Source organism: Cetorhinus maximus, chromosome 20 (assembly GCF_964194155.1).
Source record: "Cetorhinus maximus chromosome 20, sCetMax3.hap1.1, whole genome shotgun sequence".
Classification (NCBI taxonomy): domain Eukaryota; kingdom Metazoa; phylum Chordata; class Chondrichthyes; order Lamniformes; family Cetorhinidae; genus Cetorhinus; species Cetorhinus maximus.
The window spans coordinates 7740429-7759904 of NC_135898.1; the positions used below are offsets into that span (position 1 = coordinate 7740429).

Sequence of the window (19476 nt, forward strand, 5' to 3'; positions counted from 1 at the left end):
TCTTGTCTTTCTAAGAAGAGTCAATCTTTCCTCAGAATTCAAAGCTCTCAGTTCTGGTATCATCCTCGTAAAGCTGTTATGTTCCACTTTCTGCAGCATCTCCATATCCTTTTTGTGATCAGAGGTCTGTTCTAACCAGGGTTCTTTTTGAGTTGGAAAGATCTTCACTGATTTGGAATGATACCCTCTCGGAATGAAGACTGGGTTTTTTTTGTTGTTGTTTTCGGTCTCCTCAACAGTTTAAAGCCTCATTCCATTCTTGGCTCTTCAATCATCTAAAGGCAGTGGAAGCAGATTCAATAATGGCTTTCACAAGGGGAAGCGGGTAAACAGCAGAAGGGGAAAACATACACAGGCCGATGGGGACAGGGTACAGGCAGTGTGGGATTCATTGCGTAACTCGACCAAAGAGGCACGATGGGCCGAATGGCCTCCTGTTCCATGTCACTGTGTGATCCTCATGGCCACTCAGCAGAGACGCAGCCTTCTTCCAGCAGAATAAATAACAACAATCTACTGTAAGTTGTTTATTAGAGTGGCATTTGTTTTTAAATTCCAAGTAAATATCTAAACTCAGGACACATATCTGTAATGTTCAGTACTGTACACAGCAAACCAGGACAAGCAGGGTACAAAGAGGTCTATAGACACGGATCTTAGAGGATTTGAGCATTCCAATTCAGAAAGATATTGTTATCTATGAACCATTCCACCCCCACCCGCCCCCTCCCCCCCCCCACCCCCCCACCCCGCCACACACACAACACCCTTGAGCTTTTGAGTCAGGTATGGCCTTCCCTTCATAGGACTATGTCGCAAGAGTTCAAAGAAACTTTGAACACTGCCGCAGCCCTCATTGGCTTCGAGTCTCTCTGCTGGATATCTCTATCGCCCTGGCCAAGAGCCAGTCAGAACCAATGCATGCCAGCCTTCCAACTACAGCCTGACCAGGAAATGGGAAATTGAGAGAGAGAGAGAGAGAGAGAGAGACACAGCTTTAGACTGAAGCCAAGGTGTGATTTTGGTGTGTTTTTCTCTTGTTGAGGATTGGTAGAATTCAGTATGTCGCTCAGTGGAATGGAACAAACCTTACAAAGCAGGATATTTGTTCCACAGCACACTATCCTTACAGTGGTAACAGTAGCACCAATATTGAATTAAGAACCACACGTCAGTCTCTGCCATTGACAGTATGTAACTGGACATTCCTTTTTGGTAAGACTTCGTCTCTGCTATGGTGTTACCAGTTAAACAGGTGGTTACTCATTAATCCAGGAAAATGGTCAAAGATCTCTTCCGACTCGGAGCTGAAGGAACCACCTGGCAAGGAAAAAAAACGAAACAGAGGAAGATTATTCACATAGCAATGTTCAAAATACGAGCCACCGCACCCACCCCCTCCACCGTTCCTCACCCCTCAAGCCTGTTCCACAGTTCCACGAGACCACGATCTGTGACCTAGCTCCAAACCCCAGTCTTTGTTTCATACCCCTGGACACCTTGCGATCACAAAACCCTTCCCAAGCACAGGTTTGAAACTTACAACTGATGTAGCACTAACTGCCATTGGCGGGAGACAGTTCCAAACGTCTACCATCCTTTGTGTGTCTGAGTGGTTCCTTATTTTGCTCCTCAAAGGCCTGGCTCTAACTTCTGGACTGTGCTCCGTGTCCGAGCAGCTCCCGTTAATATCTGGGTCACCTCTTCACCCTGTCAATGCCCCCCAGTCCCTGGCTTCTCTCAGACAGCCATCTACCTCGGGCGAGTGGAGTTGATATTCGATCAGGAAGCTGAGGAGATGTGAATGACGTGGCTCAGTTATTTTGGACAGTTAAAGAGGGGGATGAGAGGAACCTTCTCTTTCCTCCTCCAGCCTGTTTGTCTTGCAGTATGATTTCAAACTGTTACAACTCGGCCCTTTCCTCAGTGTTAGTTTCCTGAAAGGCATCCATCAGCTTGGACAATCCAAGAGCTTCATAGCGCTGACCCAGAGCAGGACAGTTTCATTATTTAAAGTGAATGGATATTGGAGTGTGAAATCTGGGACACTACCATGCATGAACATTCCTGATAAAAGTAGTGGGGATTCATGTCTCCACTTGGGCATCCTGTTCCTCGTTGTTATCTGCTTTTCTGGCAGGTAGAGGTTGGTCCATTTTTCCATCCTGCTGCAGCCCTTGCAGTGCTGCTGCTCCCTGCCAGTCTCCCCCTCTTCAAGAGGGAGACTGGACTACAATTTGAGCGCTCTTCTCTAAAGGTGGACCTTTCCTTTCAGTAAATACATAGCGGGTTCAAATGCTGCTGTTACACCAGATGTGCAGCAGGTGGTCACAGCATGGGCTGATTCGATACTCTCGCAGAGATGGGTCATCTCATGATGACACCTCCAGGAATATGTCCAGAGTGGGCAATGCTACTCCCCAGAGACATCATGTCGTTAGCTGGTGGGGAAAAGGGTGGGGGGGTGGGGGGTGAGGAAATAGGAGAGGGGGAGGGCGAGAGGGAGGCAGACAGTGTTGGGGAGAGGCAGATGGCAAAGATGGCGGGGGGGGGGGGGGGGAGGCAGAGACCTTGCGGGGAGGCAGAGGGGGGGAGACAGAGAGGGGGGGAGGCAGAGTGGGGGGGAGGCAGAGTGGGGGGGAGGCAGAGTGGGGGGGAGGCAGAGTGGGGGGGAGGCAGAGGGGGGGCGAGGCAGAGTGGGGGGGAGGCAGAGTGGGGGGGAGGCAGAGGGGGGGGAGGCAGAGGGGGGGGAGGCAGAGGGGGGGCGAGGCAGAGGGGGGGGGAGGCAGAGTGGGGGGGAGGCAGAGTGGGGGGGAGGCAGAGGGGGGGGAGGCAGAGGGGGGGGAGGCAGAGGGGGGGCGAGGCAGAGGGGGGGGGAGGCAGAGGGGGGGGAGGCAGAGGGGGGGCGAGGCAGAGGGGGGGGGAGGCAGAGGGGGGGGGAGGCAGAGGGGGGGGAAGCAGAGGGGGGGGAGGCAGAGTGGGGGGGAGGCAGAGTGGGGGGGAGGCAGAGTGGGGGGGAGGCAGAGTGGGGGGGAGGCAGAGTGGGGGGGAGGCAGAGGGGGGGGAAGCAGAGGGGGGGGGAGGCAGAGAGGGGGCGAGGCAGAGTGGGGGAGACCAAGGGGGGGAGGCAGAGGGGGGGGGAGGCAGAGGGGGGGGAGGCAGAGGGGGGGCGAGGCAGAGGGGGGGGGAGGCAGAGGGGGGGGAGGCAGAGGGGGGGCGAGGCAGAGGGGGGGGGAGGCAGAGGGGGGGCGAGGCAGAGTGGGGGAGACCAAGGGGGGGAGGCAGAGGGGGGGCGAGGCAGAGTGGGGGAGACCAAGGGGGGGAGGCACAGAGGGGGGGAGGCAGAGAGGAGGGGGGAGGCAGTGGGGGGAGGCAGATAGGGGAGGAGGCAAGGGGGGGGAGACAGAGAGGGGGGGAGGCAGAGATGGGGAGGGGGAGGTGGGGGTGGAGGGGGAGTGGGGGTGGAGGGGGTGGAGGGGGAGTGGGGGTGGAGGGGGAGGTGGGGATGGAGGGGGTGGAGGGGGAGGGGGAGGTGGGGGTGGAGGGGGAGGTGGTGGGGGTGGAGGGGGAGGTGGGGGTGGAGGGGGAGGTGGGGGTGGAGGGGGAGGTGGGGATGGTGGGGGAGGTGGGGGTGGAGGGAGAGGTCGGGGTGGAGGGGGATGTGGGGGTGGAGGGGGAGGTGGAGGGGGAGGTGGGGTGGAGGGGGAGGTGGGGGTGGAGGGGGAGGTGGGGATGGTGGGGGAGGTGGGGGTGGAGGGAGAGGTCGGGGTGGAGGGGGATGTGGGGGTGGAGGGGGAGGTGGAGGGGGAGGTGGGGTGGAGGGGGAGGTGGGGGTGGACGTGGGGGTGGGGGTGGAGGGAGAGGTGGGAGTGGAGGAGGAGGTGGGAGTGGAGGGGGAGGTTGGGGTGGAGGGGGAGGTTGGGGTGGAGGGGGAGGTTGGGGTGGAGGGGGAGGTGGGGGTGGTGGGGGTGGGGGTGGAGGGGGAGGTGGGTGTGGGGGTGGAGGGGGAGGCAGAGAGGAGGGTGGGGAGGTGGGGGTGGAGGGGGAGGTGGGTGTGGGGGTGGAGGGGGAGGCAGAGAGGAGGGTGGGGGAGGTGGGGGTGGAGGGGGAGGTGGGTGTGGGGGTGGAGGGGGAGGCAGAGAGGAGGGTGGGGAGGTGGGGGTGGAGGGGGAGGTGGGTGTGGGGGTGGAGGGGGAGGCAGAGAGGAGGGTGGGGGAGGTGGGGGTGGAGGGGGAGGCAGTGGGGGGTGGGGGAGGTGGGGGTGGAGGGGGAGGTGGGGGTGGAGGGGGAGGCAGTGGGGGAGCTGATCCCAGGGTATTGCAGTCTGACCATGTACAGTGCGGTAAAAGCTTCCAGTCTGAGGGAAGGATGATAGATTCTCTCAGTACAAATCAGGCTGGTGTCAAAGCTCAGGCAGAGGGTGGGAAAATGTTTGCGGTCCAAAGTTTCACAGGCCAATTCCATGAATGAGTAGCAGGAGCAAGAGACCTTTTACTCTTTAAAGAATATCTTTACTTTGTTACTCACCAACATGACAGTTATAAGTCCAGATACGATGTCCATCATATTTGCACCGACATTTCACAACATTATTGCTGTAGTCTGACTCGACCACCTCAAAGTTGGGATTGATGATAACCTGCAGAGCACACACACCGTGTCAGCATCAGAGTAACAACAGGGACACAAGATGTTTAGACAGGGAGAGAAGGGACAACATCCCAGTCCTTTACCTTCAGAAAGTGGGAGCTGGCCATCGTTCCAGACTTTCAGTACTTTGTTCCCAAAGTCCCTGGTCTCTCCAGACTGCTAACAACCACAGTCATTGCATTTATATAGCACCTTCGCACTACATCCAAGCATCACCAGTGAGATCCAAAGGTAGCAATTGTTACCAAATAGATAGTCACCATACTGTCAGACACAGCAATGAGCGGAAGGATCAGGTCACCTATTTCTGGTGGGGTTGCTTGTGAGGACACCATGAACCACAGGATCTTACAGTATACTCGGCCCCTGGTGCCTGGGGATCTTTGATAAAGCTATCCAATTAGTCCCACTCTTTGCCCATAGCCCTGCACTGTTTCCTTTGCAAGTACATATCCAATCCCCGATTGAAAATTCCTGGTGACTTCCTTCCTCTCGCCCAAATCAGGCAGAGCATTCCAGATCACAATTCACTGCATTTAAATAAAAAAACTCTTCTCATGACTCCCCCTTTTCCCAATGATCTTTGATCTCTGGTTCCCAGCTATCATGTCAGTGGAATCACCTTCTCCTCATTAACTCGGTGAGAACACCACATCATTCTGAACAGGTATTAAAGCTCCCTTTAACCGCCTCTGCTCAAAGGAGAACTAGGCCGGCTTCTCTCATCTCTCAGAACACTGGTACCATTGTTGTAGATCTCCCGTGCACCCTCTCAATGTACTCTCGCCTTGTCAGAACAGTGAGATGAGAACTCATTGGAACGAGTCTGAAGGACGTCAGCAGCAGCAACAGATCAGGGCAGTGTGTGCTCAGATGAGCACTGTAGCCACACTCATCCCACAAAGCTCAATCCTCGATCCACAGATCCCACTTCTTTCACTTCTTCTAGTCTTCCCACTACACTGTAAACACGCTGGAGAATTTCAATATGTCGTTCTTCCTCACAGTCTTGCTGTGTTCCTGGTCTGTCGATTAGATCACTGGGGGTGATTTATGCAGGGCAGCTGCAAGGGCAATTATGTCAAATTTAACAGCACAGGCCATTCAGCCCTCCTGGTCAATGCTAGTGCTTATGGTTTACACTCACCAGATGTCAGCTAACCAAAGCATCCTTCTGTTCCCTTCTCCCTCATGTGTTTATCCAGCTTCCCTTTAAATATATCCAGTCTATCTGCCTGAACCACTTGCTGTGGGAGTGAGTTACACATTCCCACCACTCTCTGGGTAAAGAAATTTTCACTGAGTTCCCCCTTTGGTTTATTCATGACCCCATAAGTGCAGACATCTTCTCCATGTCTACCCAATTAAACCCTTTTCAAAAACCTACCATCAGGCCAGCCCTTCACCTTTCCTTCCTGGAGGAATGAGATCCAGCCTGGCAGGATTTCGGAGAGGAGCAGGGGAGTACTCCTGGGGTCAATATCATTACCGCCATGTCAGTGGAATCACCTTCTCCTCATTAACTCGGTGAGAACACCACATCATTCTGAACAGGTATTAAAGCTCCCTTTAACCGCCTCTGCTCAAAGGAGAACTAGGCCGGCTTCTCTCATCTCTCAGAACACTGGTACCATTGTTGTAGATCTCCCGTGCACCCTCTCAATGTACTCTCGCCTTGTCAGAACAGTGAGGTGTGTGTGTTGTGTGTGTGTGTGTGTGTGTGTGTGAGAGTTGGTGTGTAGGGGTGTGTTGGTGTGTGAGTGGGGGTGTGTGTGTGTGTGTGTTGGTGTGTGGGTGTTGGTGTGCGTGTGTGGGTGTGTGTGTGTTGGTGTGCGCGTGTGGGTGTGTGTGTTTGTGTGCATGTGTTGGTGTGCGTGTGTGTGTTGGTGTGTCTATGTGTTGTTATGTGTGTGTTGGTGTGTGTGTGTCTGTGTGTTGGTGTGTGGGTGTGTGTGTCTGTGTGTTGGTGTGTGTATGTGGGTGTTAGTGTGTGGGTGTTAGTGTGTGTGGGTGTGTCTGTGTGTGGGTTTTGGTGTGCGGGTGTGTGTGTTGGTGTGTATTTTCTGTCATGTGGACCAGCCGAATGGCGTTCTGCCTGCTCCTCTTTGTTTTGAGAAGCACTTTGGGATGTCCTAACATTGCAAAAGGCACAATCTCTTTCACAACATAAACAAAAATACCTGGAAAAACTCAGCAGGTCTGGCAGCATCTGCGGAGAGGAGCACAGTTAACGTTTCGAGTCCGCATGACTCTTCAACAGAACTAAGGAAAAATAGAAAAGGGGTGAAATATAAGCTGGTTTAAGGGGGGTGGGGGGTGGGACAAGAAGAGCTGGATAGAGGGCCAGTGATAGGTGGAGATAACCAAAAGATGTTATAGACAAAAGGACAAAGAGGTGTTGAAGGTGGTGATATTATCTAAAGGAATGTGCCAATTAAGGGTAGAAAGCAGGACAAGCAAGGTACAGATAGCCCGGGTGGGGTGGGGTGAAGGGATCGAAATAGGCTAAAAGGTAGAGATAAAACAATGGATGGAAATACATTTAAAAATAATGGAAATAGGTGGGAAAAGAAAAATCTATATAAATTATTGGAAAAAGCAAAAAGGAGGGGGAAGAACAGAAAGGGGGTGGGAATGGAGGAGAGAGTTCATGATCTAAAATTGTTGAACTCAATATTCAGTCCAGAAGGTTGTAAAGTGCCTAGTCGGAAGATGAGGTGCTGTTCCTCCAGTTTGCGTTGAGCTTCACTGGAACAATGCAGCAAGCCAAGGACGGACATGTGGGCATGAGAGCAGGGTGGAGTGTTGAAATGGCAAGCGACAGGGAGTTCTGGGTAATGCTTGCAGACAGATTGAAGGTGTTCTGCAAAGTGGTCACGCAATCTGCGTTTGGTCTCTCCAATGTAGAGGAAACCGCATTGGGAGCAGTGAATGCAGTAGACTAAGTTGAGGGAAATGCAAGTGAAAGGAGTGTTTGGGCCCTTGGACGGTGAGGGGAGGGGAAGTAAAGGGGCAGGTGTTGCATCTTTTGCGGTTGCATGGGAAGGTGCCATGGGAGGGGGTTGAGGTGTAGGGAGTGGACCAGCGTGTCACGGAGGGAACGATCCCTATGGAATGCCGCCAGGGGTGGTGAAGGGAAGATGTGTTTGGTGGTGGCATCATGCTGGAGTTGGCGGAAATGGCGGAGGATGATCCTTTGAATGCGGAGGCTGGTGGGGTGATAAGTGAGGACAAGGGGGACCCTATCTTGTTTCTGGGAGGGAGAAGAAGGTGTGAGGGCAGATGCGCGGCAGATGGGCCGGACACGGTTGAGGGCCCTGTCAACCACCGTGGGTGGAAAACCTCGGTTAAGGAAGAAGGAAGACATGTCAGAGGAACTGTTTTTGAAAGTGGCATCATCAGAACAGATGCGACAGAAAGAAGCGGAGAGCCATCAGACCATCCCGATGGGGGATGAAGGTGTAGAGGGATTGGACATCCACGGTGAAGAGGAGGCGGTTGGGGCCAGGGAACTAGAAATTATTGATATGATGTAGGGTGTCAGAGGAATCACGGATGTAGGTGGGAAGGGACTGGACAAGGGGAGAGAGAATAGAGTCAAGATAGCAAGAAATGAGTTCCGTGGGGTAGGAACAGGCTGACACGATCGGTCTGCCGGGATAGTCCTGTTTGTGGATTTTGGGTAGGAGGTAGAAGTGGGCCGTCCGAGGTTGGGAGACTATGAGGTTGGAGTTCCAGCAGTGGAAGGAAGATCTCCAGAGGAGATGAGGTCAGTAACAATCCTGGAAACAATGGCTTGATGTTCTGTGGTGGGGTCATGGTCCAGGTAGAGTTAGGAGGAAGTGTCTGCGAGTTGACGCTCAGCCTCTGCGAGGTAGAGGTCAGTGCGGCAGACAACAACAGCACCACCCTTGTCAGCGGGTTTGATGACAATGTCAGGGTTGGACCTGAGAGAACGGAGTGCAGCAAGTTCAGAGAGAGACAGGTTAGAGTGGGTGAGAGGAGCAGAGAAATTGAGACGACCAATGTCACACCAACAATTCTCAATGAAAAGATCAAGAGAAGGTAAGAACCCAGAGGGAGGGGTCCAAGTGGAGGGAGAATATTGGACAATCTCTTTCGTTCTTTTCGAACATGTACGTACTCTGGTCAGTGACAGGCTGAGTTGATCTAACCCTTGAAAACTGAATGTGCTTACCTGCAGTATGTACTCCCCTGGGGGCACGTCGGTAATATCAATCCATTGGCAGTCAATGTCATGTCGGTATGTGTCCCAGCAGCTAGCAGTGATGCCCTGTTCACCAAAATTGGCACACTGGTAGTTCTTCCTTTCCTCTGAAATGCAGATGTTCCCGTGTGAAACATTTGAGGTGTGAACAAAAGAGCCTGCATTTATATAGCACCTTTCACAACCTCAAAATGTCCCAAAGTACTTTCTAGCCAATGATGTACAACTGAAGAGCAGTCACCAGCCATGTCTCCGTGGGTGGCACCTTCCCTCCAGAGTCAAAGTTGTGGGTTGATGTCCCACTCCAGAGCCCCAAACACACACGTCCAGGTTAACTCACCAGGTTACTACTGAGGGAGTGCTGCACTGTCAGAGGTGATGTTTCTCAGACAAGATGTCAAACCAGGGCCTTGTTGTTAAAATCATATCTTTTGGGATAATATTTTCTTTTAAAATATGGAAATACATTGCATTATCTGGACACTTGGAAGCTGACCTGGATTTTTTTTTTAAAAAAAGGTCATAAGTTCACTTTTGGACTTGGAGCAAGCATGCCCATTCCAAGAAATCACCTGACCAGCATGGCCCTTTATGGTGGAGAGCTGTTTGCTTATTTGTGCTGCAATTATTTTAACGGATGGAAATTAAAACTGGTTTAAAGGCAAAGGCTAGTGATTTACTGACAGGGAGGAGCTTTAAGTTTTGAACTTGTTATTTTTTGAGTTCAGTTGGGACTGAACTGAGAAAAGGGAAAAGCTGCCCATCTCGCACTCTCGTTGCCTTGCCTGAAATCGTGCGATGGTCAGTATCCAGCTAAGGACCCTCATCTCAGTGGAACTTGTCTGTCTTTGGCAACTCGAGAGGCTGAGAATCCAGCTCTAATTTCCTCCACGCCAAAGCTCTGTTGGTGAGAACCTCCAGGCCTCTACTGGGACTAACAAACTGTCTTCACACGTGGGTGCTCCAGGTCGATAGCATCCACACCTTGCGAACTTTATCCATTTCTTTTTCCCCCCAGAAAGTCTACTTTTCAACTGTCTGTCTCTGCAGAGACCCCTATCTGTTGTTCTTGGTTTGTGTCTGTGTGTGTTTGTGCTGGGAATTTTAAAAGGGATAGATATTTATAATTCCAGATTACAACTGTGTGTTAGCCAGTTCATGCAACTTGTTTTAAAAAGAAGTTTTGTTTTCTAATAAATCAATCACTCTGAGTTTATTGAAAGGAGCCTGGTTAAGGTTTCTTTTATGTCAGCTAACAGTGGCGAAGGCCATTTTGGTGAATGAATTAAACTTTTAAACTAATGGTGCACAGTCCTCCCATCCCAGTTATAACACCGTTTTCTCAGGTAATTTCATGGCACTATTTCCAAACTGGTGTCCCGGCCAAAATTTATCCATCAACCGACATGACGACACCAGGTGATCACATTGCTGTTTGTGGGAGCTTGCTGTGTGCACATTTCAACAGTGAATGCACTTCATGAATACTCGATTGGCCATCCCGAGGTCACCAAAGGTGCTACTGTGACTGCAGGTCTTTCTTTCTATTCCCAGAGCAGCTGCAAGGAAATGGGGCCAGACCACAATTCACGGACGTACAGGGAAATGACCTTACCTGAGTCACACTCTGTGTCCTCGAGACAGAAACTAGCCTTGTGTCCCTCAGCAACTCTTGATCCATTCAGCATCAATAGGTCATAGTTTGTAAACACTTCCATGCTGTGGTAGTGCCTAGGATTTGAGCAGAGCAAAAAGCCAGTCAGGCACGTCAATCTGAACGAGACCTCATCCCTTCAAACCCTCAATTCCCCTCCAGTAAGCCAAGATAATTATTAATTCCCTCGAGTGAGGCAAGTGGGACGTGGGGAAGGGGCAAGAGACCAAAAGAGCTATGATTGAGATATGGATAAAACTGTGAGATTGAAAGGTTGACATTGAGCAAGCAGTCCTGAATAGCAACGTTTATCCCTGTCTGGAAGTCTCATCAGCTGGTTGGAAACATTGACTTCGCTTTGAAGTGCGTCTCTCTCCCTCTCTCTCTCTCTCTTTTCTCTACGGGATCAGATAGCCTCTTATAATCACAAACAAGGTTTCCCAGGACTGGGGATAACAGGACCAAAGGCCAGCACAATAGCTCACGATTTGAGTGATGATGTGTAATCAGCAGAGATTGTAACCTTAGTGCTCAGAGCTCTGCTCTGATCCTTCGGGCTATTATGGGCCTAAGCTGTTTAACTCTGTCTGGGTTTAAATCAAATACTGAAGGAGCTCTCTTTGCTGGCTAATTCCCCACCTCCTGATCCAAAGTTTCATCACAGCTGTCACCACCAAGGCTAATTCTAGACTCAGGGCATCAGCAGAGTTAACAGAGATTTACAATAAATACACACCACCATCTCAAAAGCCCTGATCAGCAACTGCAGAGAAACAAGCAAGATCCCAATCTAACAAGAAGCGAGGAGATGGGGAGGGGAGGGGGGCGGTGGGGATTCAGTCCAGCTTAATTCATCCGCCCCAAAATCCCCTCCATCCCCCTCATTGCTGGATTGGCCAAGTCAATCACCCCCACAAACTCTGCATGACTCCACTCCAAGTATTCTAGAAATGATCACTGTTCATGTGATGAAGGATTCCCTGAAATCAATCCTTAAATGACCTTTCCTGAGTTTGAACTAGGCCCCCGCGCCTTCCTGTTTGAAGGAACGTTGCAGATTCAATATTTCTGTTTCCCTGGTTACATCAAGACCTGAAAAACATGGCGGCTCAGCACCTTCCACTGTTGGCCCAAAAGCCCTTCTTTCTGTCACCTCACTTTGCAGATCCGATACAGATTTTTGATCAGTGTGAGAAAGGCAGCAAATACTTCTAAAGCACTGGGTTGATTTCACCTCTGAAATCCAAGGGAGACCACTGTACCCTCACTTCTCACCGGCATTGGAGAGCAGGCTGACACTTCCCTCGCACAGAAGGTACAGACATTCGAATGTACAGAGCAGGCCATTCAACCCAACTGGTCTTGATGCTCCACACAAGCCTCCTCCCACCCCCATCGACACCTCCTATTCCTTTCTCAATGAGCTTCTCCGTAAATGCAGTGCTGAGCAAGTGTGGCACTGTCTGAGATGCTGACTGTCATTGTCAAGCATTAAACCGAGGTTGTATCTGTTCTCTAGCTGCTCAGCATGGCTGCTGCATTTTCCCATGTGTTATCAGTCACCTCCTTGAAAGACCTGTTGTCTCAAAGAATGAATGGGTATGATATTGAGTCAGACAGAGTCTGAGGCACCACCGGCCCTCGTGGGTAAAGGTCCATGGCTCTATTTCCAAGAGGAGCAGGGCAGATCTCTTCAATGTCTGGGGTCAATATTTAACCCTGAACCTCGATCATCAAAACACATAATGTGGTCAAAATCTCATTGCTGCTTCCGAGATCTTGCTGTGTACCAAATGGCTGCTGCATCTTCCACATTATAGCAGTGATGGTGAGGTACAGTTCACTCAGGTAGTCTGAATTTCTGTCACAACATGCATGTCGTAGTCTGGAGCTATGGATGATGATGGTAGAGGCTCCGACATTGGAGGCTCTTGATGGTGGAAGGCTCCACATGGCCGACCAAGAATCTCTCTCGTTCTTACCGCCTGCCATTGGCGTGTGTTGGAAGGATTTACAGGTTGATACTTGACCTGTTTGGCTGCGTTCTGAACACACCTTCCTTGGCCCTCAAGTGTTAGGGTGGGACTTGAACTGGAAGCTTCTCGCTCAGAGACTGGGAGCACACCGCTGTGCCACTGGACCTCCTTACAACACTGACTAGCCTTCCAAAGTCTTACATTGGCTATGATGCATTTTGGGATGTGCTGAAGTTGTGAACAGAGTTATGTAAATCCTAAATCTTTTGTTCTCTGGTACCTTTGATGCTCCCCCATCCCCTGGTGCAGAGGACGGCAACCACTCTCCAGATACGAACAAGTGGATGCTGAAAATACTCGAGTTTGTGCTGAAGGTGCAATCTGACACATGTCCTTGTCTTTGTCAATGGTGGTCTTTTGCAGTGTAATATGAGCCTTTTGTCAGCAGAGGGCAGCTCTGCCAATGAAATCTCTTGTTTTCCAAGGGTGGCAGCAGCACTGCCACCTGGTGGCAGGAATCAGTAATCTCAGGGTTTGAAATCAAATCTGGGGCAAGTGTTCCAAACTCTTGACTCACTGGCACCTGTACGCCCTGTGCGGTTAACTCCTTTCTAAAACCGACACACTCCCAGGGAACTGCCTGCACATTCTGACACTCTCCCACTGACTTGTGCAAATATTCACATACTAATCCCTTGCTAATATTAGATTTTAAAGGCTTCCTGTGTCTAGAGGGACACACGATGCCAATGAAGCACATGATTGTGTCTGTTCCTGCAGCTCGTTTCTCCTGGAACAGGTTGCCAGTCTGTCACCAGAGGCTCTAGCTCGAGGCGCTCCACTCCACGTGAAGCACGGCTGACCACTCCTCCTGCCTCCCAGGCGCATGTCGGTAGGGTTGACTGGTTGGCATCAAGCCCTGGCGTGGGATCTGAACCTTGAGTTTTTGGCTCAGAGGTAGAGATGCTACCCGCCTCACCACCAGACCTTCCCACGACCCATCCTGCTCTTATCACCACACTTAAAATGCGTCCCTCTCCTGTGTCAGCACTACAGTTAGACTGACACTCCAGGCTGATCATCAGGGTGGCCCTCTTCCCCAGCAACCTCAGCATAACCCAGGCGCTCCTCACAGCTAGTGAGGCACTCGTTTCTCTCTGAAGCATCTTCACTGCGGCCATGTCAGAGGCATGGCAGCCAAACTGGCCACAGCAATAATGAGATCAGTGACCAGATTGTCGGGTTCATGATGGACACAATAAGTACTGGCCAGGGGACCAGGAAATGCTCCACTTTGTTTTGAAACAGTGTCCATGGTTTCACATCCACCCTTTGAAAAAGACACAAACAATCAACAATGAATTGAAAGCAAGATGACTTTGTCATCTTAATGAAGGGTTGATTGTTTTTTTAGGATGATGTAGTGTGGATAGGGTGTACTCACATATGGCTCCAATTGGGCGTTGGATTCTATTTCAAACCATCAAACCTCAGCATTGCCAGGGCTTTACACAACATTTGTGTTTATGTAACTTTTGCACATAACATTTCAATTCCGAACCTTCGATTTAAGCTGTAATCTTTTCAGTTGCTAAGGATTCAGAGGACAAAGGCTGAAGTGACAATTGGATGGTTACTGCACTAGCAGACAGCTGAGTAACCTTGAAAGCAAAATACTGCGGATGCTGGAAATCGGAAACAAAAAGCTCTGAAGAAGGGTCATACGGACTTGAAACGTTAACTCTGTCTTTCTCGCCCCACAGATGCTGTCAGACCTGCTGAGTTTTTCCAGCATTTTCTGTTTTAGCTCAGGAACCTTGCTGTTTTGGAGTCCACAAGCAGTGATTTTGAGCCCTCACTCTCCATAATCAGAGCAGTTTGCCTTGGTCAGCTGAACTTCCACCTTGCAGGTCAAATTATCGTGGGTTCAAGATCATCTATCCACGACAGTATCAGTAGGAGTGAACAGCGCAGAGTCCTTGTGGAGACGAAGTCCCGCCTTTACATTGAGGATACCCTCCACCGTGTTGTGTGGCACTACCACCGTGCTCAATGGGATCGATTTCAAACAGATCTCACAACTCAAGACAGGGCAACCATGAGGCGCTATGGGCCATCGGCAGCAGTAGAATTGTACTCGACCACATTCTGTAACCTCGTGGCCCGGCATATCCCCCACTCTACCATTACCAGCAAGCCAGTGGCTCAATGTATCAGAATCACTGGTCAAGGAGAAATCCCTAGTATAAGGGAAAGCAGAGTGGGGCAACGGAATTGTTTTGTTAACAGACTGGGATCCACATCAGGTGGAGAGGAATGGAAATTACACATTCTAATCTCGCAGGAAAACCAGTTACTGCAAAATCCGTTTTCCTACGCTCCTGACCGGGCATTTAGCATGGAGGTAGTGCCACCATGGGGTGGAGGAATACGAGGAAACACTGAGACCCACAGGTACCTGTGACACTCGTGCCAGATCCAGTCATGGCGACCAGCTTTGGGCCTGAAGTCAGCTTCTCCATTGTTGTGGATTTGAGAGGAGAATCTCAGCAGCCGACGGTAGTTGGTCAGAGGTGGCAAGCCAACAGCCGAGCTGGTCAAACAGTTCTCTTCCATGGCACACGTCAGCATAGACAGGGGCCGATTCTCCAGATAGGCGGTCTCCTCAACCACCCGGGGATTCAGAACCAGGTCGGAAGCAGCTAGAAACAAGAGAACAGCAGAGTTAAGGTTCGCAAGATTCTCCCGACCTACATTTCTATTGGTTAAGGGATTAAGATCCTATCACACTATTCCATACGAAGGCAGGCGAGTTCTCCCAGTGTCTTAGTCAATAATTATCACTCAATCACCATCCAATCATGATCACACTGCTGGTTTTAGCTGGGAGGTTACTGAGTATGATTGCTTATCCTGCATTACAACCGTGATTACACTTCAAACGGATTTTGTTGAGACAAGTGGTTGGCGGATTGTGAGAGATGCTCTATTTCCCTCTCTCACAGGGAGAGAGATGATGGGATTTGGAGATCCGTGGAAAGGGAATAGAATATTTCAGTCGGCTTGTATTAGTTCAGCCGAAATAAGAAGGGACTTACCGTCAGTACAGGAGATCCCAGCAGCAAATTGTCCCCCTCTGTTGGGACAGTCCAGCTCTGTACCATGGTGAAGACACTGGAAAAGTGACATCTCAGTGCCCGAACATTTGACACCACTCATCACCACTTCATCAGCACTCGGGTCACCCTCCCAGAACCAAGTCTCCTGAGGAAAAATCCCAAGGCATCATTAAGAGGGAAAACAGAACTGAGAGGAGGGCAAATCAATTCATAACATCCTCAAACACCCACAAGCTCGGATCGTCAGTTACCCATTCCTCCACCTCATCTTGGGAGAACTACATTAACATTTACTCCAAGTCTGAGTGCAGCTGTTTCCTCTGACCGCCCTCACTCCCTCTACTCCCTCAATCCCACATCTCACCCACTCCATTCTCCACTGTTTCTCATTATTTATACCTCAGGATCCTCATCTAGAGAAGAAAGAAGTGATCCCAGATTAAAGATTAAATCTTCCTGTAACCAATATTCCAAGAACATCCATGACATGTCAGTCATGTTGCCAACTCTGGCTCGAGGTATTCCTGAAGCTTTTGGCACAGAAGCAGCCACCTCCACCACTCCCTGTGGTTGTGTGTTCCGCATGTGTAATGCTCTCTGGTGAAAGATCTTTCTCTTGAATTCCCAATTGGATTTACTCATGACTGTCCTATATTTATAACCCTTCATTTAGATCTCTCCACAATTGGAAAGACTTGCTTTATGTCGACCATTTCAAACTCCTTCATGATCTGAAAGGCCTCTCTCGATTACCCTGAGAAAAGAGACACACCCTGTTCAGTTCTTCCAGATCACTGAACCGAGGAGTTCTAATCTGCATCCTTATCAATCTTTTTCATTGCCCCTTTTCCAGTACTCCTATATCCTCTTAATAATTTGGAGACCAGACTTGTGCACAATCCTCCACAAGCCGTCGAGCCAAGGTTTGTTACAACTTGAACAGCACTTGAATATCTAGGTGCTATTCATAGTACACGTGCCAAATGGCCAGTCGACAGTGTTGCCGGCTGCCCCATAGTGTTAAGACCTTATCAGTTGGAAAGTTGGCCATGGTGAGAAATGTGATGACAAATACCTGAACCGCATGGTCAGCAAAGCCAAGGCCCAGTTGCTTGCACACCACCATGGCTTCCTTGATGCCCCAGTTGTGGTTGCAGATCGTTCCCCATCTCAGGGCGCCATTCTTCTGAGCAAGAACCTCCACACGGCCTTCAAATTGAGTACGTCCCCCAGCCAGGCGGATCTGTACAGAGGGCGGTCCAGGAACACAAAACAGAGCGAGTGCTTTAGACACAACCTGGCCATCACCATGAACACTTGCAAGACAATACTTCTTCTATACCATGTTTCCCCAGAATACACCTCGCATCGTCCTTTTTTGTGGGCTTCCTTTTAATTTTGTCCTGGCAAGACCGGCCTTTTATGTCCATCCCTTTATAAGGTGTCGGTGAGCTGCCTTCTCAAACCGCTGCAGTCCATGTGGTGTAGGTACACCCACAGTGCTGTTAGGGAGGGAATTCCAGGATTTTGACCCAGCGACAGTGAGGGAAAGGCGGTATATTTCCAAGTCAGGATGGTGTGTAAGTTGGAGGGGAGCCTGAAGGTGATGCTGTCCCCATGACATGACTCTGCTTCAAGGTGATAGGGGCACAAGAGATGAGACAAAGCTGCCCCAATATTCTTGGACATTTCAAAATTCATCAATAACACAGATAAAGAGAACTTTTCCTGTCAAAGAATTGGCAAATCCTAGGAGATGTTTCATCACGGTTCTGTTTCATCCTGAACTCCAACCTTGACTTTACACACCACTTAGAATTATTTCTTTATTCTCTTATGGGATGTGGGCGTCACTGGCAAGGCCAGCATTTTAGCCCATCCATAATTGCCTGACAACTGAGCGTCTCGCTGGGCTATTTCACAGGGCAGTTAAGAGTCAACCACATTGCTGGGGGTCTGTGGGTCATGTAGGACAGACCGGGTACAGATGGCAGATTTCGTTCCCTAAAGGGTATAAGTGAACCAGCTGGGTTTTTACAACAATTGAGACTTGTTTTCAATTCCAAATTTATTAATTGAATTTAACTTCCAGCAGCTGCAGTGGGATTTGAACCCATGTTCCCAGGGGATTAGCCTGGAATTCTGGATTATTGGCCCAATGACATTACCGCTAGGCCACAGACTTAGCCCTAGACTAAAGGCTGACATCAAATAAACAGATGCAATTCGCCAATTATGAAACACTTTCTACATTGTGAACATTCTCTGACATTTCACAGAGTAAAAGTGGAAACTGATGAACCGAGGCAGAATTTGGGAAGATCACTGAAGAAGTGGTCAAGCTGAAAGTGTTAGAGCAGCTTTCAACTTTCAGCATCTGGGGACCAAGTTCCAGAGAATGGGGATAAGATGTTTGAAAGTTCTGCCTGCAACATTAGTATCAAGGGGCCACAGGGAGGAGATGTAGAGGACACATATATCATACATCAAGTCCAGTAACAAAGTGGTGACATGACCAGATGAGGAATCCAGAGGCCTGGGCCACTGATCCAGAGACTTGAGTTCAAATCCTGCTATGGCAGCGCGAAGTTTTAAATTCAGCTCATTAAATAAATCTCCATCCAAAGACTAGTATCTATAACGGTGCTCAGAAAACTATCCGACTGTTGTAAAAACCCATCTGTTTCACTAATGCCCTTTAGGGAAGGAAATCGGCCATCCTTACCCGGTCTGGCCTACATGCGACTCCAGACCCACAGCAGTGTGGTTGACACTTAACTGCCCTCTGAGGTGGCCCAGCAAGGCACTCAGTTGTATCAAATTCTGACAGAATGTAATCACTTGTGTGGTTGAAGACAGCTCTCGCCACCTATTCAAAGGCAATAAATTGTGGCCTTGTGAGTGATATTCACATCCCAGGTCAGGGGGAGGAGAGGCACAATGACACAAGACTGAAGCAAGCAGGGCAAGGCGAAGGAGGCATTTGTAAACCAGGACAGGGATTTGGAATTCAATGAGAGAGTGTCAAATGGAGCTGAGCTTGGATGGACACTATCGTTTTACTGGCCTCTAACACAAACCTTGATGAATGGTTCTTTATTGACGAACAGCACACAATATACAGGATTACAGGAGAACTCTACATAACAAGCTCGCACGGAGTCAACACTGCTCCTATACTGTCTTACATCAGTTCCTGTGCTGGTGATATATTCTAATTGTATACATATTCAGTGAAAAGCTAATCACAACATTATAATGTGTTATAATATATTCAAGCAATCTCACACCAACAGGAGGCAATTGGATCGAGTGTGGGATGTGAGCTAAGGGCTTTTGAAGGATAGAGTTGAGTGATGGAGAAGTACAACCTAATAGCATAGGGGTCAGGGATGTTTGGAGCAGGCTCAGTTCAGATGAGATGCCGAAACAATACAACATTTCGGGCTAATATCAGCAAGTTTTTCACGGACATCGCAATCAACACTTGGAAAAGTAATCAGAGGTCAAAACACTGGAATCATTTAACTACTTGATATGGCCATAAGTTGACTTTATGGATGAGTGAAATATGACAGACCAAATGACCTTCTCTTTCAGTATATGTTCTGTGATCTTACACTCAGCTTGGGTTGTGGAAGGACTAAGAAACATAGGCCTGGAACTGCAAAGCAGGGAGCGAGGTGAACGAGTTACTGAAGAAAGAATCAGAGGCTCTTCCAGCAACCATGGAGCTCATCAGTCAGATGTCACCAGCAGCAGATTCCTGTGACTGATCCTGGCCATTCACACTCAGCCAAGATACACTGAATGGTGCACGGGGAGACACAGGAGCATGTTAGATATCAA

At 49.7% G+C, this 19476-nt stretch overlaps 1 protein-coding gene across 2 annotated transcripts in view; it reads right to left on the reverse strand.

Moving 5' to 3' along the window:
* Positions 1 to 514: 514 nt before the first annotated feature.
* LOC144694831 (lysyl oxidase homolog 2-like) overlaps positions 515 to 19476 on the reverse strand; it is a 71348-nt gene continuing 52386 nt past the window's right edge. For both annotated transcript variants that reach the window (XM_078565450.1, XM_078565451.1), the window contains exons 8-14: positions 16703 to 16870; positions 15607 to 15772; positions 14967 to 15210; positions 10494 to 10609; positions 8849 to 8985; positions 4528 to 4639; positions 515 to 1320 (exon numbers count right to left, since the gene is read on the reverse strand). In XM_078565450.1, coding sequence (XP_078421576.1) covers positions 1241 to 1320; positions 4528 to 4639; positions 8849 to 8985; positions 10494 to 10609; positions 14967 to 15210; positions 15607 to 15772; positions 16703 to 16870 — 1023 coding nt within the window. In that variant the 3' untranslated portion in view covers positions 515 to 1240. The remainder of the gene's footprint in view (positions 1321 to 4527; positions 4640 to 8848; positions 8986 to 10493; positions 10610 to 14966; positions 15211 to 15606; positions 15773 to 16702; positions 16871 to 19476) is intronic.